Here is a 26479-nt window from a genome sequence, read left to right on the forward strand (position 1 = left end):
AGGAGGAGCCGCCTTAGAGAGCACGGACAATCCTTCCACCCAGCAGAGCAGGTGAGGGGTAACCCAGCCCGCTCTGAGGCGAATGCCTGGCCTCAGATTATGGGACAGAGTGGAATCCTTCAGTCTAGGGCCATTAGAGACAAAGCTAATTTGTCACTTTAATTATCCCCAAGACTCCCAAATACAGAGGTCAGGGGCACGGTGTGGTTAAGGTAAACGCAAGAGGGACAGTTCTGGGACAGAAGCATGGCTACTCACCACACGTGAGAAGGGAACAGAACTTTTAGTCAGTCAGCGTGACCAAATCGATCTTTAGCAGAACTCTACACTGGAGGAGGGTGCTGTAAATAAACCCCGTCCACGTCTCCCCAAGCTCAGCTGCACATCGTAACTTACACCGGCATTCCTGATTCACCGTCACTTTACATATTCACGACGTTTATATATAAATACACGAGGTTCTTGACACAAGGAAAAGAAAGGATGCTCTGAGCACGAATGTCTAGTAAATACACAGGGCAGGCGAAATCAGCCTACAAAACAGCAAGTTTCATTTCGGGGGTAATAGATTTGGCTAAAAGCAGTGCTGAACAGAACAGCGGACTTATACCCTCCTAGACAGAGACATGTGTCCTGCACAGTTTCTTAATGCTGGGTTCTTTACAGAAGACTACTTCAAGTAAAGGTATTTCTTTGTAGAGAAGTGATGTGCGGGCGTGGGAAGAAGCGACATGGGTGCAGCCGCCGTGTGCTGGGCACAGCTGGCTCTGGCGGGGAGCCGAATGTGGGCATTACCTTTAACGTCACGGTGAACTATGCCATGCTCGTGGAGGACATTGATTGCAACGGTGATCTGCTTAGAATACAGCCTGATGACGTGCTCCTGAAGTCCCAGCCTCGACACCTCCTCTAAGGTACCCTCGTCACAGTACTCCATGAAGATGTACATTTCTTCCTGCGGGAGGAATCAAATGCAGCCTTGTGTTTACGTGGACACTAAGTGAAGAACCTGGAACGCTTCACTGGCCACACCCCAGAGGACTCTCCTTTCTAATGGTATGCTACACTTGCCATCCTGAATACTGAATTCGTCTTAAAACGGTCATTTCTAACTCCCCTACAGCCGTGTCTCTGCCTGCCTCCTCTGTCTGGAATTATACAGCTAGTTGGGATAAGAACATCTCCAACTCACAGGTGATAAATGTCTATAATCCTCTGAAATTCAGTCCGCTATATAATCTCAGACAGGGACAACAGGGCTGTCCCTATAAATATATTATTAAGTACTGAAACACATCCTTTTCAGATATGAATTTATCTGTGAAAAACGTAAAAAATCACCAATATCCAAATTCCCCAGAAGCTCATATTCCACCAAGACGCTCCAAGTTATCCTCTTTCCCTCAAAGTGTTTATCTCTAAACACAAGGGGGAAAAGAATCTGAGGTCTTAATTTTCTCTCATTTCACAATGGTTCCTTAAATACATGTAAGAGAAAAAACGTTACCGAACAATGTACTCAACAGTGGTTCAGTAAAAAATGGAAGAAAAAAAAAGCGACCCACAGCTGTGTAAGGGGCATTAGAGAAATCTTCTGGTTGGCAGGATGGGTTTCAGTGCTTTATAATGTCGGGTTAATGACTACAGTCTACAACTTACATTTTAGGAAGAACTCCTCTAGTTTCAGAGAGAAGGCAGAAATGATGTAACTCATGGAGATTTCCTGATAATTAGGCAAAGTTACTGTGCTCTGAAATGAGAAGACCTGTGATGTAGGACAGGACTCCATCTGTGCCCTCACTGACCGCTCACACCAAACAGTGTGATCAAAGCTCGCTTACCCTATGCAGCTCCACACCAAAATACCGAACCAGATTGGGGTGCTTGATGCCTTCGAAGATTTTCAGTTCGTCTGCCGTTTCCTTGATAGTTTTGTGGTCATTAGGTTGAAAGCGAATCTGGAAAAGGAAAACTGTTGATTACTGTTGGCAATGTCACAAGCTAGAAAGACGCCGACTTTGAATGCAAGGGCTGGGATGCTGACATGTCCGCTGTCCAGCCCCACGGCACCATGGTCAGTGTGTTTGTGACTTCACTGCCAGGCTTCCTCCTCCTTGTTGAATTAAACACGCCTGCTTTAGAATATGTGGGCAGATAACAGCTAGTGGGATCATTTTCATAACTACAGACTGAATTAACCAAAACATGAAACATGCCTGTGATTCAGGAAGCAATCACAGGTGTTTAGGTTCTGGGCAAGATAAAAAGAGGAGATAAGATTCTGCCCTCACGAAGTTTACAGCCACGTGGGAATGAGGCCATAAAGCAGCGCGGGTAAGTGCCGCACAGGGAAGATGGGAGATGCCGCAGGGGTTGAGGAGGGGCCACATGTGCCCGCTGCCCCTCACAGCCACTCGGGGACCAACGGTCGCGCGGCTCTAGCCTCACCCTCCACGGCCCTTGGTGCCCCCCCGCCGGGGCCTTCTTCAGGCGCTCCCTGCTCCTGCTTTCTACCTCCAGCAGATAAAAAGCTGTTCGTTTCTGAACCTTATCACAAATCCCACCCCCAACCCCGCTCAAGTCCCCTCTTGGTCCCAATGGTGTAAATGCTAAGAAGCGGACCTCAGGCCTAGACGACTCACTATGGAAGCACTTAGGCCAGCTCTAACCTCATAAACACAAGTTTCGCTTCCAAATCTCTACCACACGGAGGCCTCAGACAACAAGGCCCCCAGAGGGCTGCAGCACCCACCTCCTTCATGGCCATCAGTTCACCGGTGTCCACGTTGATACAGGTATAGACCTTCCCATACTGCCCTTCCCCTGTGAACAGGAACAAATGAGCTGCTCTCAGCCACCGAAGCCAGGCCACTGTAACTCACTGAAACGCACAATAACCTCTTCCAATTCCAAATCTGTATTCATGTATCTATAACCATGCTTACTATAGTCTACTACTTCAAGATCTAAACGGTTTCTGAATGTTCCCTAATAACCGTAATAACTGAAGTCTTAAGCAATCTTTTCACTATGTCTTACCTGTAAATGCCTGTGAATAGAGTAGAACTGACTGGCAAACCCCAGAAGAGGCATGAAGGTGAGTACTAAGTCCCCTAGTGCACACCTCTGAGCCCCTGTGGCCCTCAAGGAGGTCTGGGCGAGGTGGGCGGGCAAGGCTAGTGGCCAGGAGTAAGCCTGACTGTCGTCTCAATGCACCTCATTGCTGTATGGCCAGGCGTGTGGGATATTAGTGGGATATTCTACTAACACACCTTTTGGGACATTAAACTAAGGGGATATATGGCTGAATAAGACTGAAAACAAGAATTAATACAATTTATAAAGGACTTGATTCTTTTCAGTGTGTCTTCTCTGATAGCTCTACGAAAACTTCAATGTCCTGAGGCTCCCAGAGTCTTGTATTACAACTTTGTTTGCTTCTTCAGACCTAAATGCTCAACAGATAAATGCATTTATTTATTTTTAAATGAGAGTTTTGTTTTTTTTTAATTTATTTTTGGTTGCGTTGGGTCTTCATGGCTGCACGCGGACTTTCTCTAGTTACGGCGAGCGGGGGCTACTCTTCATTGCACTGCGCGGGCTTCTCTTGTTGCAGAGCACGGGCTTAGGTAAGCAGGCTTCAGAAGTTGTGGCACGCAGGCTCAGTAGTTGTGGTACATGGGCTTAGTTGGTCCGCAGCATGTGGGATCTTCCCAGACCTGGGCTCAAACCTGTGTCCCCTGCATTGGCAGGTGGATTCTTAACCACTGCGCCACCAGGGAAGTCCAGATAAATGCATTTAAATGGGGGAAAGATCTGAAACATAATCATCTCCTTCTCTCACACAATCTTATCACTAGTTATTTTACAAGAAACTGTTTCACTTGGAAATTAATTGATGTTTTAGAAAAGACTGTCCCGTCTTAATTTGTATCCAGTCTCGCTTCAATAATAATCTTGTGGGAGTAAGATAAAAAGAATACAAACTAGAACAAATGGGTAAAAGTTGCGTGGTTCTCCACTGGCAACTTCTGGAGTTACCAGGCAAAACCATTCCATTGAATGAACCACTGAAAACTCTCTTTCTAAAGTCTCTTTTGTATTGTTCTTAGAAAACACTTTACAAATGAAACAAAAACCAAACCCCTCTGCAAAAGATACAATGTATATTTGCCACCTCCCTAAGAGAAAAGGACCAACCATGTAAGATTTAACCTAAAGAAGTGTAACTATTGCTATTTCTAACAGAGACAATCTTTGTGTCATGTTCTTTAGTTTCCTTACCAATTTTGTTTCCTCTTTGCCACTTAAAGGTCACCTTCCTCAAGCCAACGTGCATAACATTGTCATAAGACTTAGGGGTATCACAAACTTGACCAATGATATTCTTTCTCCTCATTTCTCGATATCTCTTTTCTTCGAACAGTCGGACTGACTTCTGAATAGCTTCTATGGGTCCTTGCCTAGAAGCAGTATCTGCAGGGAGAAGTGCAAACTCAGTCGTCCCAACCACTATAATCAAGTCAATTTCCAGCAAATAATAATAAAAACAGAGCAACAGACATTAGCACTCCAGCACAGCATTATCTATTCAGATACACAGCAGGTGAATTAAAGTCCATCAAAACCTAGCAACTTCAGAGTATACCACCCACTACAGTAATATGCACATAAAACAGAAGCTACTCAGACACAATCAATGATTTCCTGTAGCAAGAGTGTTGGTTAGACTCTGCAGGAACCACCCGCCTGTCTCCTCTCTCCAATCCGCTCTCAGTGACCAGAATTCTCTTACTAAAACGTAAAATCGGATTGTGTTCTTTTCCCGCATAATTTATTTCACAGTTCATCATGACTTGTTTACCGGAAGTCCGAGGCCACTGTGCATGCAGGCTCCCTTCTCGGTTCCCTTCTCCTACAACCGGCTCTGGACCAGCCCAGCTGAAAAGCCTCTGTGGGTCACCCCAAACCGCTTCTCACCCCATCCCCTTGCTCACACTCTCCTGTCTTCTCGCTGTCAGAGCTCTGCAGAAGTACTACACCTCTTCCAGGAAGCGTCTCTGTTGGGAAGGAAATTAAGTTTTCCTTTCTCTAGAGTAAGGGCTCTGGAATCAGAATCCCTGGAATAAAACCCTGGCTTCACCATTTTCTAGGTGTTTGACAATCAGCAAGTTAGTTAACTTCTTTATACATCAAATTCCTAATCTGTGAAATGAAGGTAATAATATACCTCATTCAGAGATACCGTGAGAATTTAATGAAATCACGCACATAAAGCATTTAGCCCAGTGCCCGGAATATTAAAATATTTAGTAAATTTTAGCGATTGTTATTATTATTCCTTATTTTCCCATCAAGCTATCTCTATTTCTCCAACATATTTTCTCATGATTTACAGTAAGAAATATCTTTTACACAAATAGATATCTAAAACGACAGTTTCGTGAAACACACTCTTTCTACATGTGACTAGGATTCTGTCCAGTTTTTTTGTTTGTTTGTTTGTTTGTTTGCGGTACGCGGGCCTCTCACTGTTGTGGCCTCTTCCGCTGTAGAACACAGGCTCCGGACGCGCAGGCTCAGCGGCCATGGCTCACGGGCCCAGCCGCTCCGCGGCATGTGGGATCCTCCCGGATCGGGGCATGAACCCACGTCCCGGCATCGGCAGGCGGACTCTCAACCACTGCGCCGCCAGGGAAGCCCTGTTTCTTTTTTAGTGCTGATTTTACAACCCACTAAAGGGTCAAAACCCATAATGTGAAAAGCACTGCTTTCTTTACACACATCTCCACTACCACATTTCTCATCCTGTCCCTAACGGGCCATCTGAGAGCCTGAATCTTCTGTCTAAGAGATCACTGAGGACTGTGATGGCTGAACGGTTACTTTGAGAAGAGAAGTTCCCAGAGCTTTATAACGGCCCAATTACAGTGTCTGACTACAATCATTTCTTAAAAACACGGATCCTTGTTTCCCTTACCTCAGTACATGACACATCGCGTCTATTCAGCATTGAATAAGATTTCATAGCTGTGAGGTCGTGGGCTCCACTGTCAAATATTTCTGGGAAAGGCCTATTTTTTTTTAACAGTAAACATTTCTCAAGATTTCCCAGTGTTTAATAGGTCAGTGTCAACTGTAACTCTCCCAAGAGTTCCCAAATTCACTTGACAACGAAGTATTTGTTTTGAAAATTATCACAAAGACCTGGTATCCGTGGGACCTACCAGTTATGTGAGAGCCCCTGGAGGGACCCTCTGCCCTGCCCCCAGGCTCAAGCCGAGGAAACCTCCGCCGAACTCGTAACCCTCCACCGCACCTAAGCTGCCCAGGCCTGTCCAATGTGGCATCATAGCTGTGTTTGCTTCCATGGCTTTTTTAAAATCCCCTTAGTCCAGCATCTTATTTTCCACTGTATCACTACAACGGCGTTCTAGCCGTTCTCCCTACCTTCCTCCCCAATTCAGGCGAGCAGGTTAAAGCTTCCTCAGTGTCCTCCTAACCCCACCCTTGCACTCCCTGAACGTAAGAGGCTTTCCAGCTCAAGAGACTTCAGGGGCTGCCCACCATCGCTGGGTAAGGCCTTGATCACCTAGCCCATCGCTGAAGACTGGCCGTGATCAGGTCTCCCCTACCCTTTCAGTTCCACCTCCATTTACATCTACACTATCCAGGCCGGGCCGGGCCAGGCCAGGCCGGCTGGTCTGTTATTCAGTCGCTGGGCCTCCAGATGTGTTTCTCATTGGGTACTTCTCCTCTTGGCCTGAGGCAGACCTCTTTCCTTCAGGGGCCAGCCCAAGCCTCAGCCCTCCCTGGAACCCCTCCTGACCGCTCCAGGCCCGGTGATGGCTCTTCTGCTGCTCAGTTTCACACTTTCCGAAGGGGAGCTGTGGTGGGAAGAGCCCGGCCTGAAGGCAGAAGGAGTGCAGTCTGGTCCCAGCTCTGACTTACGACGACCTCGGCCAAATTATCTAGCCCCTCAGAAACTTTTATCATTTACAGAAGGAGAACAGGTTCTATCCTGCCCATGATTCACCACTGCTGTGACGAAGAGTACGTGAGAGCGTCCTGTGCCAGACCACGGACTTTCCTGCTGTTTATTCTTCGGGTTCACACTGATGGACTGCTTTATAAGACGAATGCTTTCTCCAGCCTCTTAGCATAAGAAATACACGGCTACTCACTTCACAGATATTTATATTCCTACCATGTATAAAGAATTATGCTAAGGGCCCACCCAGGTGACATATAAAATGAACCATCGCACAGCTTAAAGAATGCAAAACTGAGTGAGACGTGTTCCTGCTCCAAAGGAGTTTGTAAGAAATAGGAAATGCACACAAACACATCAAAGTGATGTCAGAGTTCTAAAAAAGATCACAAAACATTAACGTAGAAGGTCTAATAATTCACAAGCTAAAGCGTATTTCAGCTGAAACTGCTCACCTTATGCTTAAACGTGTTAAGTTCAACATTCTTTCTCTTACCCTTAGTCTGACTGATAAGTGTCCGAAGTTCCCAACTTCTTCGAGTTGACCCACTTGAATCACCTTTTGGATACGCTGGTTCTGCAGAAAGTATTTTTCCATACAAATTAAGACTTATAAAACAAATAAGCTTATTTAATTCAGAGCAAGACTGAAACAGTGAGTAGCGATGATTAGTTACCATCAACCTGTCATTCCTGGTGGTTACTTTCTCTTTGAGGTGAGTGTGAAAAGCTGTCTCTACAATCATTTATAGCAAATTTCACCAAGCTAAAAACTTGTTAATGGAGTTACAGGACTTTAACCACAAAAACTTTCCACAAGTAACAGACCTTAGAATACTGAGCAGAAACTGGATTCTCTGGGGGCCCCCCTCCCGAGGCCCTGCCCAGGAGCCCAGCAGAGCTACCGCAGAAGCAACCATGTGGTTTCTGAGCAAAGACTCCTAGTTCTGCATTATAATAAAACTTCAGCATATCAACAAGCACAGTGCCAATTTATATTTTTAAAGTGAATAAGCGTGCTCAACAATTAAAATACCAGGAATAATAACTTTTTAAAATTATTTAGCAACAAAAAGAAAAAATGCAAATATAGCTAAAAAGACATTAAAAAGCCAATGTGTTCAGCACTAATCCTTCTCACAGGGCTCTGTCACTCCTTTACTTCGTTTCTTTTAAAAGGCCTTAACAGCAGAAGCTGGTGGACTGAGACAAACGGTTAGGCTGACTGGAGATGCAGGTGACACCTTACACACTCACCATCTCGCTCCTCGGTGGGGCTCGAGTGACGACTCAGGGACCTAAACTGCAATTCGGCCGCTATGGAAGCCAATCGATCATTCTCAGGGACGCTGGAACCCCTGTTTTAATATTTTTAAAAATTAAGCTATCAATTCAATGGAACTCAAAATGAATGATCTGTGAGATTCTTCCAGAGCAGTGATTCTAAACTGGGGGTAACTTCCCCCCCCCCCCAAGAACACCTGGCATCTAGTGGGTAAAGGACAACACAAAGGACAGTCCCAAACCAAGAATTATTCTCCCAAAGTAGCAGTGCTCCTACTGAGACACCCGTCCCTGGAGTCTGGAAGGAGAACGCATGAGAACCTGACTGCATCCTGTATCGTTTTATGTTAAAAACAGCAACAAAAATAAAAACAGTATTTACTGAAGTGTTACTGACATGGGCTGAAAGCGCCATAACTTAAGCCCAGGATGGATTAAAATTATGAGCCGAATCTGGCTAATATTTAAAATCATCACATTCTATTTATGTACTTAATTCTATTTGAAGTGCTAAAATCATTACATGATTCAAAGAGCTCAAATCTCTTAACGAGCAAATGTAAGGGAATACCTAGCAATTTCTCAAGCAGTTGGCAAGCAAAAGTGCAGAAGAGCAGGAAGCTTAACATATAAAGGGCAAAGTGACTTTGCTGCTTTTCCAGAAAAAGTGTTCAGCAATCCAGAATGAATCCATAAAGATTAAATAAAGCCCAGAATTAAATAAGGGAAAGTGTTAAAATTATAATTCAAATCATCCAAAATAAATACAGTGTTAGTCTATTAACAAGTTTAGTGCATATTATTTTTAAATGAATGATATAATGAAGTATGGTAGCATTTATGCTCTTTTTTATTATAGACTGAGTAGGTTTAAAGCAACATGGTCTACTGGACAGACATCCACAAATTATGAAGTATGCACTGCTTTGGCATTTCCCTAAACTCTCAAATCTGGTATAGTACTTGCTAAGTCTGAAGTGAGGGGGACACCTTCCACTGCCATTAGTTCATCAAAGAGTCTTGGCACTGTTTCCTGGAAAAACCACTGATGCTGAAGTGAAGAAACACATCCCACTCCTAAGCTGTGCCAAAGCCTGGGACCACGGAGAAGCCACTCAACATTTCTAGTTTCCTGATTTCCCAGAGAGAACAACCAGCTGCAGGGGGAGCGGCAGGGTATAGACTTCAACAATTTCCGTGGCGTAACAACTGGCTTGCAGGATTCCTGAAAAATGAACAATCAGCTCTTGCAGACCAGTAAGAGGCAGCTCCAGTGAGGAGAACACTGCAAAAATGTTTTCTAAACAACGGTAAAATAACTGAAGCCCAGACTATTTCCTAAGTCAAACTGTATCGAATCAAAATATTTATCAGAAGCTGTGGGGCAAAGTAACATTTCACCATGGCTGACGTATCTCTAAGACAGGCAAGGGCTGCACACACGCCTGCCGACGTCAGAAAGCGCAGGTACCACCCTGCCTCCTCACAGCCTGTTCACGGCCCAGGGCTGCTCGGAGACCCCGGCTGAGGGGCACGTGTGGCCCCTGCACAGGCGCGGGAGGCTGGGCCACAGGGTTAAGGCTGGAGGCGGCCGGGAGGCTGACAACCCGCGGCTCTACACGCCCTCACGGCTCTGCTGTTCTGTACCTACGGCCCCACCCACCGCCAGGAAGGACAGATCACTTTATTCCTCTGTGAACAAAGGCCTTCAAGATGGCATGTTACAATGGAAGTAAAATTTCTAAATCTCAAGGATTGTCCTAAAGCATAAACGAAGAGCACTTCTGAAATGCTGCTCAAAACATGCTGAGAAACTACGTAATGCAAAGCCTGGGGGACAAAACGCGGGGAGAGGCCGACTGCAGGTATTTTAACTTCTATACTCAAGTACATTCAACGCACACACCACCAACGTATAAAAGCCTCAACCAGAGTTCACGAAACCTCCTGCTGGGGAGAAACTGCGTGTGAACCACAGTCCCGGCTGACTCTTCTCCTCAACTATGACTGCGTTTTAGGGCACATCGCTTCCCTTACTGCATTAAGAATAAAGACAGTTTCAACCCCCCGCAGGGACATGAAGCACATGTGGAAATGTCTGCCGTGAAATGTTCTAAACGTGAGAAGCAGAGGGTAAGTGGGAATCTGTTCAACGTTAATTGTTAATTTTTTTAGTGGACTGCTTAAGCTGTAAAGTACTTCAGCATTTTTTTAGGTTATAGACAGTTGTCGCTAAAAATTAGGAATATTAATTATTTTAGTGAATGAGAAAAATGGAACTATCTGTAGAAATTTTAGACTTATAAACTGTCTAAAAATATTTTAGTCTATTTGAAATTCTAAAAGCATGTGTCATGTTTCTGCCAACATACTAGGATTTTTTCTTAGGAGCAGGATACAGAGCACTGAGTTCTCTCAAGATTGCATCTGTTTTGGTCAGTTTTGTTCGACTCTATCATCACCCTATGGGAAGATGAGAATAGTGACGGTGCCCATTCTACCAGGCACAAGGGGGGAATTAAGGGCCACCAAATGTCCTTTCTCCATTAAGCATATGAGACCTTGATGAAATCCTCTACCCTCCCTGCCCCCCCCCCCCCAAAAAAAAAAACCCAGCCAGAATGGGAAGAACTGCCACAGCCTCCGTACTTCTACAAAAGACTTCATGCCAGAGACTTAAATTTTTCCGGAGCCTGCCAGACATCTGACGGCTCTCTCCAGTAATGATCTAGTCTCCATATGAGATACAAACCACATGAGCTCATTTTTCCACTACTATAAACCACTTCTCATCAACAACTGTATAAATTAGGAAACCGAGTGAGAAAAGTAATCCTCTTAGAAAAACAAATCACCACCTCATGGTATTACCTAGAAGTCACCTTTGAGCGACTCCTCAGAAACTCCTCAGGAAAGGCGCTATTTGCCAACTCTCCTATCGGTGGACCGGGTCCTGGGCCCTTTCCCCTGACACTCTCTTCATGGTTATTATGAGCAGAGACGCTAGCCACTGTGGTTAACATTTGTGCCAAAGAAATGTAAACATCAGGCAGATTACCGACTTGTGCTGGAGCCTTGGGACCACGACCCCCCACGGAGGGCCCCTGAGCGTCACACACCGCGGGGAAGCAGGCCCCACGTGTCCCGGGACACATCCCCAAAGCTGAGGTCACGGCGGCCGCGCACCCGGGGGCGGGGGGAGGAGACGTGATGCTGGTCGGGAGACTACCTGGTCTCATGGGCACTGCTGATGGGTTTGGGCGGCGCAGAGTCGCTGCCGGAGGGGCCGGGGCGACCGCTGGCGGCGGTGGCAGTGACAGTGGCAGCGGCGGGGCTGCTGAGGCTCCGCGTGTCCGCAGGCACGCTCCGGGTGCTGGGAGGAGAAGAAGAGCTTCAGGAACACAGGTGAGACAGCGGATGGGCTCTCACGTGGTTTCCATTAAAAATAAAGTCAGGTGAGGAAGCCAAAAATAATTTTCAAATATAAAATGCAAACTGTTCTTTGAGATTCAGGTCTAGGTATGAAAAAGAAAAATAACTAATTTCGAACTAATTATTTTCAACAATAATTGTGGTCCTTTCCTAGCAAGTAATGTAAAAAAAAATAAACTTTTAAAAACTGATTATACAGGGGAGAAAAGATGCTCACTACTTCAAGATGCAGAAATGCCACCACATTCAAAGTAAGTATTTTGAATGTACTAGAGTTTCCGAACTCACTTTAGAATTTAATTTGCTTCGTAGTTACATACACACATAAAAGTCAAGACTGGAAGGATCACTCCAGTTTTTTCTCCACTTTTAAAATGACATTTAGTTCCTTTTTTCAAATGTTTACCATGCTATGCACACTCAAATTTGTTTTGCTAAAGTTATTTTTCAAAGAAAGGAAAAGAAAGAATTATTCCAAAGCTGGAAAGCATTTAGTAGCTTGAGGTTATAAATAAGCTGAGAAACTAAGTTATCTTGAAAGGTGCAAGTCTGTTTTAAACTTGCAGGTCTTCTTTTGTAACTAAGGCACTGTGGTACGTCTTCAAGATAACGAAAATAAGAGCTTTTGAAAATGTATAAACAAGAACACAGAAAACAGTATTTGGTATCAGAGCAAGCATCAGCAGCTCTTGAGCGTCAGCACGCACATCAGAGAAGAACCCAGAAAGCAAACAACTAGACAAGCACCAAATACCTGAATCCCTCTGGAGTTGGGATAATCAGATGCGGGTTAGGAGGGTCGCTATGGCATCGCGGTACCTTCACAGGACGGGGGCTGTTCCGATGAATGGCTGCCAGTGAAAAGAGCGACAAACGCAACTTGTTAAGGGGTCAGCAGAAAACTGGAAAACCAGGCAATTCAGTGGAAATGGGAGGTGGCTTACTTTTGCTGGTGATCAAAATAAAACCATTTATATAAGTAAGAAAATCGTACTACATACACAAATGCTGGGAAAATGTCACTTTTTGAAAGTTAATAAAATTATATTACACATTTTAGAGACAGATGAAAATGTGGTTTCTGTGGCATTTCTCCACTAAAAAGTTCCTTATGTTGTCTGAACTTTTAAAAAGATTCTGGTCAGGGGTGATACTTCAATAGGTTCTGAGTTGGGGAGAGGTCACTGTCATTTTCCTGAGTACTGGGAGTTCTATTTAATTCCTTTAAAGCAAATCAGGAGGATGGACACGGGTTTAAATTGATTATTCTTTTCAGAACATGTTTTCTTCTCTTCTTCTTTTAAATATTCTGGTAGAAGGTAAATATGGATAAGATTTAAAACAAAATTTAAAAACTAGATAAAATTTTAACCAAAATTTAGAAAGAGACCTTACCTAGCAATTACAAAAATGCTGACAATTCTACTTCCCCAATGACTAAATGTAACTAGTCATGAATATGATATATTTTGTCTATTTCTCCCTAACATGTTTTCCTCTGATTTTTAACTTTGTTTTAACCCTCCCTAGTTTTTTTTTAAATGTCATATTTTCTCTTCACGTTAATAATTTTAGTCTACATATATATGTTTTATTCTAAATATGTTTATCCTAAATGAAAATACTTCTTCATGGTTTTTGTTTACTTTTAATAACACTACACAGGAGAGAGAGGAGTACCAAAAACGCAGAGATCTGAAGGGAAAACTTGCAAAACAAAAATCAAGTAATTGTTATGAAGAAACCCAGGCAATTTGTATCTCTGGCTCATTATCTCAACTATCACAACCTTAAATGGAAGTAATTCAATAGGCAAATTCAAAGGCAAAAAGAAAAAACAAAAACGATTTGGTGAGAATGCTGATGTCTCTAATGCAGCAAACGTACTGAGAACTACTGAGTCCAAAATTACTACAAAATTTTCCCATGAAGGTATAAAAATAAAGACATTCTGTTAAAACACACACACCCAAGTTTAACATTCTTCATTCATGAAACAGAACATTTCTTTTAAGAGTATGTATATCTAACTGTTACAAAACTGTGCTACTTCATTGAAAAGAAAATCCAAATGGCCAATAAACATCAAATAGATGCTCAAATTTCACTAGTGGTGAACATTTATCATAAAGATGTTTTTCATGGCAAAACTAACCAAACAAATAAGCAAATGGTGGAAAGAATTGTAGAATAACCACAATGGACACAATGTAGCCACTAAAGAGAATGAATTGGATCTATACTTGTTGACATGGAGGGATTTCTACAATTGTCAGAGATTAATATCCAATGTGATCCAATTTTTATACGGTAAATGGCAGGAAAAAAAACAATGGCATCTGTGCTTGCGTGATTATATGGGCATAAAGGAAGGTGCAGTAGAATGCGTCCGTGTAACTATATGAGTATACAGAAAATATAGAAGGTTCTATACCAGACTCTTACCATCTGCTTACAATGACAGAGTGTCTATCTACCCATCCTTATGAGGGTAGAGCAGGGGGAGAGAAAAGAGTAAGCAGCAACAACGACAACAACGTGCTCTCACTGTCATTAATTCCTCTTGTAAGGAAAGAGCACAAAACCAAATGATGACTCCTGCCATGTGTAGAACGCTACAATTTACAAAATGTCATTACAGTATTGAACCCTCATTAGCATCTGATTTTAAGCATTAGTAGGGGAGGCGCAAAGATGTTCAGTGAGCAGCCCCAGGTCACTCAACTGCCAGGCAACCTGGCTCTCCGTCCAGTGCAGTTTCCACCATCCCAGTGGCTGAGAGGACGAAGGCCAAGTCGTGCCCACAGAGAGTGCTGCGAACCGACTGTCCCGCCCGCAGTGTGGGGCCAGGCAGAGTCAGCGGCTCACATGCTAGCAGTGACGACCTGTGGACTATGTGGGTATGAGGTTTTTTTCCCTTTGTAATATTTTTCTACATTTATGTTTACTACATACATTTTCTACGCTGTAATGTTTTTCTACAATGAAAATGATTCCTTATGTAATAAAATACTTCAAAGAAGTAATTTTTACCGAATTATTTATCATGTATTCTGAGAGAAATATTTTGGGAAATCAGAAACTCAAAGTATTTATGATAATACGCTTAATCAAAAGATCGATGAGAATATAGCACGTTTTATATAAAATGTTCAAATAGTTTTATAAATGATAACTTTCATTTCATAGCAGCCTTGGGAGAAAAAGAGGTATAAACTGGGTGAATTTTAAAGATTAAAGAAATCAAGCATTAAGACCTGGTCTACTAAACTTTCAGTGGCTAGCAAGTACCCTTTAAGATATAGCTGCTGCTCGATAAATTTACCATTCATGAATTATTTTCTTTTGTGTAAATGAAATGTTTAAGATTTCTAAGTTTTCAGTTTTGGTTGTTTATTACATATAAATATAGTTTTGCTTTGGTTTACTATCTCAAGAATAGGGTAAGACAGCTGTTTTCTGATACATATTTTGTTTTAAAGTTTCAACATACACTGTAAAGCTACATATCGACTGGAACTGAAAACAGTAATTTAAGTATATTATAGCAGAACTTAACTTTTTTCTTTTTCAAGTAACACCAAATAGGAATGGGGGGGAGCAATTAGGAATTTCCTACATTAGTGAGGAATGGGTACTTTGGAAAGCTGTGAAGAAAACAGACTCATTCTCCTTCAAAAGGTGAGAAAGGAAGGGCAGAACAATTATACTCACCCACCTGCAGCAAGAAAGGCCTTGCTTCTTACCAGACAACTATTTCTCTAAGTCTCTCCTCCCCAGGGGAAAAGAATTTAGGGGGGAGAACAGAATGAGAGTGTTGGTGTAACAAGAAAAAACCTGTAGCTAACTAAATACTGTGGGCAAGCATAGACCACCTTGTGCTTGCATTTTAATCTTCCTGTTAAATTCATTGTCATTTTCCTGAATATTCTCAGAGAACCTCTATAGCATTTTAAATAACTGCAATGATGAGACAATGTGCTCACCCAAACCAGTAGGTTCTGGGAGAGACACTCTAACTGTTTTCTTACCAAGGTACAAACCTGTAATAGGACTGTGTGGCTTTCCTATTACATGGCCAATGCATTCATTCATCAGGGCTTGTAAACTCTAGAAACCAAAGGAAATGGAAAAGGAAAAGAGAAAAAATGTACACTCAATTATAGAAGTCGCACAAATTAGGCTTTCGGTATATTTAAAAGAAAACAGGCTATCCTTAAGTAAATATTTTCAAAGTTAGTTTAAAAGAAAATAGGTATAAACGTAAATCGTACATAATTTAAGATAATATACAATTCCATTTTTTATCAGCTCCCCATAATGCAATGATGTACACAAGCAAAGGACTCCTGTAATCTCCTCTACTATTTGGAGGCCAAAATGAGTGAATTCACATTTGAAAAACATCTTTCTGATCTGATGGAATTTATCTGGATACTGGTGATAATACTTAACATTTGCCATTATGCTCTATAATGACGCACACTGGACTTGCCTGGCGGTCCAGTGGCTAAAACTCTGTGCTTCCACTGCAGCGGGCGTGGGTTCAACTCCTGGTTGGGGAACTAATATCCCGCGTGCTGCACGGCGACTAACACTGAAGTGAAACAGCTATTCCTTGCTCTTCATGGAGCTGCTAAAAAGCAGCGGCACTTTACAAGATACAAAACCGACACGTGTTTTGTAAGTGCCAGGCTGCACGAACAACCGTACACTGACGTGGTCAGCTGGACAACACTGTTATAAAAAGAGCACTGAACGCCCTACTCTGCTATTAGTGCTTTAACCTCTCGGCATTATCATGACAATTATGTGAAAATATTTCAGAACCGCTTTTAAATTAATAAAAAGATACACCATCAGAAATAGAGAGTGATCAACTTATTTGGGTTTTTTTTAAGGAAAAACACTTTAGAATATCCCATACCAGGAAGTCATCTTCTGGTAAAGCTGAAATGAAAGCAGGTTCAATGGCTTGCAGGAAGTCAAAACCTTGAGTTGCCCACCTGTCACGAGGAAAAGTTCAAGAGTCACAAAACAATCAAGCAAACGCCATAGTCATTTTAGTCTATACAACCCTGAAAAGTAATCTGATTGGAAAATTACCATCTAGGACAAAACGCATTTGTGTCTCTGTCATCTGCCTCGTGTTGAGTAAGTTTACATCATGTTTTGAGAAAGACAAATAGCTTTTTAGTAAAGGAACAGGTTACCAATTTCTTTTCCATTTACACTAAATAAGAGGCTTAAATTTCATGAAGGAGAAAAGAAGATTAGCAAGCAGGAAGACCTGTCCAGGGAGAATGTGAACTGCTTAAAGATAACTCATTTTGGAACAATTACAAAAGAAAAAGTTTTCCAAGAGTTATGGGGGTTTCTATGTAAATAGGTTTGTTTTTTAAAAAAAGGAAGAAAAACACTGATCACCAAAGAGTTCAAAATGCTTTTTGTGTCATCTGCTCAGAAATCCCACATAAAATATAAGAATGAAGTATCAGCAACCCCACATGGCTCATGAAGGAGCCACCCTACGTGGTCATTACCTGGGTCTTGTCCCTCTACCACTCTCACATTTAGTCAGGACGTAATTCATCCATTTCCGGGCAAAGCTTATATACTTGTCTCCTATCTTCTGTCTAAACTCGCCAGACATCAAACGAACGACTTCTTTATGATACTGTAAGAAGGTTTCACGTATATCAAGATTAAGAAGAAAACCATTACACAAATACCTAAACACTATAATGCTGTTTAAATGCCATTTTTCTAAAAACGAAAAGCAAAAGCCAATGAACTTCACATATTCTAAAAAGAGTGTGAAGAGTTATAGAGAAAATAATGTCTTAAAATGCAATTTCACAAATGTCTTCCTCATAAGTTGAAATTAAGAATATGCTTTTATGATATTAAACATCTCTTAAAGAAGGTTTTTAAATGTAAGTGGATAGCTGCTAACACAAAATAAAAACTGAGTAAATATCTGACAGTTTAAAAGTAACCCAGCATTTCTGATATTCAACAGGGATGTAAGATGACATTCTTGACTAAGCTGTGATTACAATAATGAGATCATGAGATTTGCTGTACAAGATTCCTAATGCTTTCTGTAAGTAAGTTACAAAGCAATCGCAAAATTGTACTGTGTGTTTCCTCTTATTTTGTACCTACCTCGAACCCAAAATTGTACCCTTGAATCATGGCTTCTCGATAATACTGCTGCAACGTAGCAGATTCAGATTCATCAACTTCAGCGTCAAATTCTGAAGTGAACATGTGGTCCACTCGGTCAATGGCATCACTTATTCTGTTGCAAAGCTCTAATGCATCATTCTAAAGAATCCCAAACCACAATTAATCCAAAGTGAAACAAATCACACAATACTTATTGTATTTTAGAGGAAGATTTCTTTCATCATCACACAGACATTGACCATTGTAATATATTCCAGTCATATTTATTTTGGTTATTCAAAAGGAATGACCAAAAATAGGAAAAAAATTAGTATTTTCATTTTTATTAGGTATTCTTAAAAACTTATGAAAGACAAGAGGAAAACAGTCCATTTAAAATATGATGCCTAATTACAAGGTGGTCTTTGAATAGATGCTTACAGCTTCGATATTTCTGCCTATCAACCACCAGTTGTTTTCTCCCCTCGGTGGTTGCTCAAGTGTAAGTACGGTTTCAATTCCACAGAGTGAACTATGATTTCTAAATGACCTCCACAGTGTTATTAGTCGTACTGTCCTTCTTATCCCCCTGCTCAGGGGTTCTCAACCGAGACCAACGTTACCACCCCAGGGGACACTGGCAACGTCTGGAGATATTTCTGGTTGTCCAAACATGGGGTGGGGGGTGTTGTGAAATCTACTGGCATCTACTGTGCAGAGGCCAGCGATGCTGCCAGACATCTTACAACACACAGGGCAGCTCCCCCAAACTAAGAATTGTTGACTGACCTAAAATGTCACCAGTATGGGGGTTGAGAAACCCTGCCCTAGCTCAAGCTTTGTTGTCTTCCCTAATTAATAGTACAACAGCTCCAAACTGGGTTCCCTTTCCACCCACCCTTAAACACACACATATGTACACGTCTCTATCAGGTAGTTCCTCTACACAGTATTCCAAAATATTCTCAACATCCAAAATCTCTCAACAGCCTGATTTTTGCCCACTTGACTTTACTAACCTCCTCTCTCACTACTTTCCACTGTATACACCAAGATCCAAGCAAATCAGACCGCCTGATATTCAGTGAGCCTTCTCATAACCCTGATCCTCACACACCAATGCCCAAATGTTTCTCTTATTGGTCCCTTCCCAATTTGCATCTTTGAAATACTCCCAAGCTGAAATGCCTCCATGGCAGCAATTCCCAGATGCTACTAGGAGGATCTAATCTCTCCCTCCTCTGTACTTTAGTGTGACAGTTTAGATCCTTAAGGCTACAAGTTCCTTAAGCTCAAGAATAATCAATATCTTATATAATTTTGTACTCTCCAGAATTCATTAACTCAAACTAAAAGAAAAAACAAAAGTCCCCTGCCCTGGTATCTGAGTGGGGTGACAATCTGTAAGAAAGAATGTTTATAGAAAAAAAAAAAAAAGAAAGAAAGAATGTTTATAGATAAATAAGACAAATCGGATTGACAAAAGGAAAACAAACGTTTATCAAAACTACTTGTAATTTCAAGAAGTCCTTCTTCTTCAAGAAGTCAAGCCTTAATGTGACTGAGAAGACTGATGGGCTGCGGGAAAGTGTGCATGAGACCAAGACTGATAAATGGAGTGCAAAATAGGAAGCGGGTGAAAATGGGAAATAATGGCAGAGAAGGCAAGGCTCTGCCTTGTCATGAACTTGAAGGCCTTTCTGCCTGTCTGCAGCTAGCTTTCTCAATTAATTTGACTGAATGAAAGAATAAATAACTCTTCTTTTAAATTACACACTTTTGACTTGAGGTGCCTCTAGTAAGTACTGGTAATTGCTAAAGGAGAAATAAACTTGGATTAGGAACGAGGAGGTCTAGAAGGCCAACGCGAACCAGCCACGGGACCATTAAGAAGTCATGTGACGATTCAGATTTTTATCCTCTCCAATTCTAATGTTACACAGTTCCAAGAAAGATCCAGGAAATTTTTAACTTAGACGCATGGGAAAATGGAAGAGAGGGAGAGTGGGGAGGACACTGTAAGAGTTCAAGTCCCTGGAGTGACTTAAATTATAACAAACTGATTCTTCCCTAGCATTACACCAAACGTAAATAAATTAGTTACGGTAGAGTTGATGGTGAAGTACCTTCAGCTGCTGCAAAGCTCTGGCGATGACGGGCTGACTGGATGTCTGCTCCTGGCGTAGAGTCATGAGTCCTTCGGTGGACTGCTGGAAAGTTTTTCTATGAATTATGAGATGCGCAGACTCCATGACAACTAGTAAAAGATTATCCACCTGGGAGGAAAAGCAAGCACAGGGCTTAAACACAGACCCACTTAGTTTTCCACTCTAGTTCAACCCCCAGTCTCAAAACAAGACCAACCTCAGGGCCACCAGGCCAGCAACCATCTGATCAGAAAGTAGTTGTCAAGCATAGCTGCTCCCATGGAGCAGCACACTGCAGGGGCCACTGACGGTTCTGATCTCCAGCGCAATGGGGAGGAGTCCCACGGAATTATGTGGGCATGAAGTCTTTGAAGTATGCTAGAACTCCAAGAGATTCATTACTCCTGGAGCAGAGTGTGTGTTTGTGTGTGTGTTGAAGCAGCATGTGGAGATAGAAAATGCAGGAATAAGAGTGGGATGAGATGAGGGGCCTTGCATGAAACAGAAACCAAGACTTTATTATTTGTCTTCCTGAAGTGATGGTCATTGCAGTATTTTGAGTAGACCTGTGATGAGATGTATGAATTATAAGGATCATTCTGGAAGTACCAAAACAAGCGAACAAATACAGAATTGGAGGGAGGGAAGGCGAGGGTTGAAGCAAGGAGGGCCCTGCAACAGTCCAGGAAAGGGGTGATAAGGTCTGACCACGGCAGCTGCTCTGGGGATGCAGAGAAAGGCTCGTTTACTAGAAAGGCTTCGGTGCTGGGCTAGTGACTAAGTGGAAGTGGGGGGAGGCTGAAATTATATGAACTGTCACATCCTGGTTTAAACAACTGAGTGGACAGAGCACCAGTCACTGAGACAGGGAATACAAGAGAGAAGGCAGATTCGTAGAGCTGAGGGGACAGTTGGCCAGGGTGCCCAGCTCTGGTCTGGCTGAGTTCGAGGTGCACATGTGCACTCACCACCGCTGTTCCAGAGCTGAACACAGAGGCATGAGGAGGCTTCTTACAGTTTGAATTACTGAGTTACACAGATTGTCATGGGATCCCTGTTAGGTAGGCAGGTGAAAACCTTGACTACAAAAATGAAAACTTAAGTAGCCAGCAAATCAGAGTACTCGGAGAACTGGGATTTCTGCAACTACAAGTTAAAGGAGTAGATAACTCCTTTCAGATCAGGGGTGGTTGGATCTAACTACATACATGGCTGGAGTAAGGAAAGATATAAATAAAACTTTTCAAATATTTTGGTATAATTGAACATACTTAAAGAATTTGCCCGAATATTTTAGTACAATAATGCTACAAAACTATCTATCAACACATCAAGGTATATTTTGGGGAAGTGGATACTTGAGACTGCTTAAACCAATCATTCACGAGCTGCTAACAATTCCTTTTTCCTAAAAGTATTTTAAGTAAGCAATACTGCTTCCAGGCAGGGTGGGGAACGGTGGGGCAGGGACTGGGAGTGAGACAGACCTGCATGCTTCTCAAGGTATCGACAGTCTCCACCTGAGGCACAATTTTGACAGGCTGTGCCTCCCACGTGGCCCAGCTGCCATCTGAGTCCTGAGTACGGTCACTATGTTTCGTTAGAAGCAGATAGGCGTCAATTAGTAGTTCGTATGAGTCTTTCGAGCAGTCCTTTCCTGCGGCTGCATTGAGTAACTGCAAAATAATACTCTTCTCCTCAGCAAGGGTGTCTGGAACAAACACCTGCAAGTTTTCTAAGCCAGGAATTTGTACCTGGAAAAGAAACAATCCAAAATCTTGAATTAAAGAACATAGTATATTATAGAAATGTTATTTAAAAAACAAAACAAAAAAAACCTAGAAAAAGTCAAGTGGGTTTGGGCAAGGAGATGTGGGAAAGGCATTAATTAGAGCTATGAAGGGAACGGCAAGTCCCGTCGTCCCTGGGCATCCACAGAGGCCTGGTTCCGGGACCCCCTCGGATACCAAAATCTGTGGATGCTCGAGTCCCTTATATCAAGTGGCGTAGTATTTGCACGTAACCTATACACAACCTCCCGTATACTTCAAATCATCTCTGGATTACTTATGATACCAAATACAATGTGAATGCTAGGTAAACAGTTGCCAGCATGTTGCAAATTCAAGTTTTGCTTTTTGAAACTTTCAGGAATGTTTTTTTCCTAACTATTTTCAATTTGCAGTTAGTTGAATCAGCGACTGCAGAACCCGCAGATACGGAGAGCCGACTGTAACTCAGTTCAGTGTGACTGGAGGAGGGAGAGTGTGACTATACTGGGGGAGAGGCTTGGTAAAGTTTCTCCGCATACAAGGAATCCTCCAATCTCTTTATTTTCAACAACAAAGAGAACACTCATCAGGGGAAGAATGTCAGCCTGAAACAACCTCAGTGAATGCCACTGCAGTGCAGTTTTTATGCAAAACTGCTCCCCCAGAGCAACGCCCTGCAGTGGGCACTGGTGACTAGGGTCTTCGGCACCAGGAGCAGAATCCCAGGGGAGCATAGGCCGCACGACGTCTTTGAAAGAGAAAGTCACCTGACTCAGTGAAAGGCAAAAGATGTTAATACAGATCCACTAATTATCCTTGACAGGGGCACCGTAAATAGCCTTTTAAAGATCACTGGAACAAGGTACATATGTGATTACGTTGTGCGAGTCACACATAAACACATGTGGGATATAACTTCCCGTGACATCATACACATATTCTGAAAGTACTAAGCTCAAACAGCTTAAATGGGAGCAAACATGGTGACTCAAAAAGTGGGTCTAGTGATGGCCAGGACACTGACGTCAAAGATTCACGTAGAAAATCTGAATTGTTTCAGGAAATGTGAGGGTGAAAAAGCAATTACTTAAAAGCAACACATGACTTTATAGACATTATTTTAAATATATATGTGTAACTAATTTGATAAATTATATTGTATGAGTAAATGTCTGGGGTTTTTCTTCTGTATTCTTAAAACAAGTTAGTAAGTCAAGTATGAAAAACTTTTTCTAATTGTTGCATTGGGAAATTATGGAACAGCCTTAAAACTGGGGTCCACATATGGACTGCAAAGCCTAAAATATTTACTCTCTAGACCTTTAAGAAAAAGTCTGTCTGTTTTAGAGTAAAGTAAGAAAGGTAAAATAATTATGCCACCTTAAATACATACCTTAACGTATTGTTTTGATTTCAGGACATCCAGAAGGTCTCTAACTGGGGCTGAAAGTATGAACTCTGCAGCTATTTCCAGGTCCTAGGATCACAGTTACAAAGAAACTTCTTTAGGGTTAGCTTTTTAAAAAATAAAAGAAAAATAAGAAAAAAATAATAACTAATCAGGATTGCTAACTCACCTTTCTCAGCATTTTAGCAAATCCAAGTGCTTTGGAGGCTCTTTCTCTAGCCTCGTGAAAGAGCTCCTTCAGTGCTCGACTGATCTCTATAACAGATCTCCTGCCAAGTTGATTGAAATCCAGTTAGAATACATTACAGTATGCCAAGAAATACACAATACAGATGAAGCAAATTCCAAATCACGTTAATAGAGACCGAAGATGTTAGAAGCTAGCAATTGTTGGGAATGGATTCATAATATTCAGAACCTTGCTCCCCACAGCTTTCTAGAAAGTACTTGTATTTTTTAAATAAGGAAGGCACACTTAACCTCCAAATAGGAGTATGCTCAATCTTCTAAAGGCTTCATTAGGATAATTCTTGGAGTTTGAAATAAGTTCTTGACTCCCAGCTCATAATCTAACTAAAAAGGAATATATATATATAATAGTAGTGAACCATCAAACGTTTAACAACCTGCTCCCCCCAAAATATTGCCTTGTGTGGTGTTTGCCAATTTTCATGGTGAGAATACTCCCATCACAGCTGTTTTCAATCCACCAACAGGACATTGCTGAGCTATGACTTGGGAAGGGATGTACACAAGGCCCGTGGCCTCTCTGCAGCCAGGACAAGTCAGCCCCACAAATCACTGCACGTGGACCCACGTCTAGATCCATCCCTAGTAAACAACCAGGGCATTATCAGACCCATTCTCTACTTCACCATCTTAATTCTTGAATTCTCGTATTTTGAATCTTCCATGTTTGCGTTCAAAACTGCAAGACCTTCTACAAACTAATTCACCCCATTTCTCAGCTATTAGGTATTTTCCCAGGTGAGAGCCTATGTGGTCACTTCTTTCTCTAATCCTGGCATAAAGACATCCCAGTGTTCTGAAACCCAAAAATGTGGTTTTTTATCAAATTTTGGAAAGTGAGAGAAAACATCTCTAGAGAAGTTAGTTCTGCCTGAGCACTTCCTAATGTTGACTCATAGGATATTGCTGATAATTGGCCACTAAATAGCTATATGAGTATTACATATGCCACAAAAACAGCACTTTAACATGGTTCATCCTCAATGCCATCTGCATAGAATTGGAGGAAATGCAGTAGGTGTGCAAGCCATGGTTTCGGGTTCTCAAGCTTAAAGTTCAACAGAAGGGATAAGCTTAGTATAAAAGCAATAAAAATGTACCAAATATCAATTAAATGTATTCATGGACTGCTAGAGTCTTTAAAGGACAGAAACAATTATTTAATTAAAGACATTCCAGAACATGTGAACGAATTCTACCCTACTCATTTTTAGTCAACTTAAACAACATTTTCTCGAAGGACACTGTTTTTATTAGGCTAAATAAAAATCACCTTCAAAGACAATTTTACATAAAACCATAACTAAGGGATCATATAAAAAGACAATACAGTAGTAAGAAATAAATCCCTTTATGTCTACTACCCAAGTTCTTCAAGTCTAACATGATTTGGTTTCAACAAGGCTCATTACCAAGAATAAAACTACATGAAATAAAAAATGGGAGAGGAAAGAAAATGCAGCTTCAACCTTATTTCATCTGAAGCACTACTATCATCAGCACTGGTCCAAAACTCTGCACAGCTCTCCTGTAAGCCAGATTCTAGAAAACTTCCTGTAGATTTCAGCAGCATTCCTGCAATGTCACTAAGGGAACAAAAACAACAAAAGTAAACCAGAGAAGAAAAACTGTCCTCACTCATTCTAATTCTTGAATGAGAAACTCAAAGATTCAGCTATTATTTTAATAGTTTAAAAATCAATTACAGTGAGAATTTTCTTTTAATATAAAATCACGATTAATGTGAAACAAGTAGAAATCTCTATTATGGAATGTATGTACCTTTGTTCTACAACCAGTTTTTCATTATAAACCTTAAAATCTTAAATTACATTCACAGTTGCTATGTAATTATCACACAAATGTTATTTTCATCTTAAACAAATGTTCAAAGTGGTGTAAAATGGCCTCAAACATATACCTACAACAAAATATTTTTTAAAAGCTTAATGAACTAAACGGTGGCATAAGAAATAAAGTGAATTCCTTAAATGCAATTGTTTTTAAAAACTTCCCTCACAGTTAGCTTTCATAGTCAATAAACATGAACTACTCTAATCAGCTGATGCTTCTCATCAAGTATACAATCTAAATACTAGGGTTAAAATGCAAACCCAAGCATATAAAATCAATCTAAATGAGTTTAGTAAAAACTCAACAGCAGCTTACTGGCTTCTATGATGAAAAGGAGCTTACAACCTAGTAAAACAGAGCAGGTAAGTCTACAACCAACATCGGATAGGGCAGACGGTAACTGCTACGGGAGCTGTCTGAGGAGCGAGATCAAACCCAGCTGAAGGTATGAGTTCAATGGGCCTTGCAGGCAATGCAGGACTGTAGCAACTACAACAGTGGGAAGAGTGGCTCTGACAGGAAGAGAATGGAGGAGGGGGAAGGAAAGTCCAGGAAGAACAATAAATATGATCAAAGGGCATGATGATGTGTTAAGCAAGAGGCATGTTTGTGAAAAGAAACTGTCAACCTGGAAAGAGCAGAGGAGGGGGAAATGAGACCAGGAAGGTAACCGGGCCGTGCTGTGGAAGGCCCTGGATGTCATGTAACTGTGTGATTGTCCTTTGGTAGGCAAAGAGGGTGGGCTTTAAAAATAACCGAGTGGGAAAATGTCCTGATTGGAAACATACTTTTAAGAGCAGTAGTATACAAGGATATTCAGGATCAATTTATTCAACAAATATTCAGTATCTGTTATGGAGTAAGCAGTACTGAACAAAACAGATAAAATCCCTCCAGTGAATGGAGAAAAATAAATAAATAAAATTTAAAAATATATATATACAGTATTTCAGATACTGATAAGTTCTATGGAGAGAAATAAAATAGGGAAGAAAGCTAAGGTGTACTTGCAGGTAGGAATTTCAACTTTTAATATGCAGAAGGTAACACGTGGCCAAAGACCTACAGGAAGTGGGGAAATGAGTCATGGAAATAACTGGTGAAGAGCAGTCCCAGTAGAGGGACCAGCAAGTGCAAAGAGCCTGAGGACAGAGCAGGCCCAGCCTATGAA

The 26479-nt window shown here is 41.6% G+C and overlaps 1 protein-coding gene across 3 annotated transcripts in view; it reads right to left on the reverse strand.

The window, feature by feature from the left end:
- The window catches only part of MAP3K4 (mitogen-activated protein kinase kinase kinase 4), a 110496-nt gene that overhangs the window by 6621 nt on the left and 77396 nt on the right, over positions 1-26479 (reverse strand). The window contains exons 7-23 of one of the 3 annotated variants that reach the window (XM_060029665.1): positions 24924-25040; positions 23375-23474; positions 23191-23274; positions 21513-21779; positions 20005-20154; positions 17876-18037; positions 17251-17384; positions 16635-16713; positions 15751-15817; positions 12462-12558; positions 11505-11648; positions 8249-8349; positions 7488-7568; positions 4285-4476; positions 2753-2823; positions 1842-1958; positions 796-955 (exon numbers count right to left, since the gene is read on the reverse strand). In XM_060029665.1, the coding sequence (XP_059885648.1) occupies positions 796-955; positions 1842-1958; positions 2753-2823; positions 4285-4476; positions 7488-7568; positions 8249-8349; positions 11505-11648; positions 12462-12558; positions 15751-15817; positions 16635-16713; positions 17251-17384; positions 17876-18037; positions 20005-20154; positions 21513-21779; positions 23191-23274; positions 23375-23474; positions 24924-25040 (2123 nt within the window). Of the gene's footprint in view, positions 1-795; positions 956-1841; positions 1959-2752; positions 2824-4284; positions 4477-7487; positions 7569-8248; positions 8350-11504; positions 11649-12461; positions 12559-15738; positions 15818-16634; positions 16714-17250; positions 17385-17875; positions 18038-20004; positions 20155-21512; positions 21780-23190; positions 23275-23374; positions 23475-24923; positions 25041-26479 lie in introns of all 3 variants that reach the window. The other 2 variants (XM_060029667.1, XM_060029666.1) reach the window with 2 other exon arrangements.

The sequence above is a fragment of the Delphinus delphis genome, chromosome 14 (assembly GCF_949987515.2).
Source record: "Delphinus delphis chromosome 14, mDelDel1.2, whole genome shotgun sequence".
Lineage (NCBI taxonomy): Eukaryota > Metazoa > Chordata > Mammalia > Artiodactyla > Delphinidae > Delphinus > Delphinus delphis.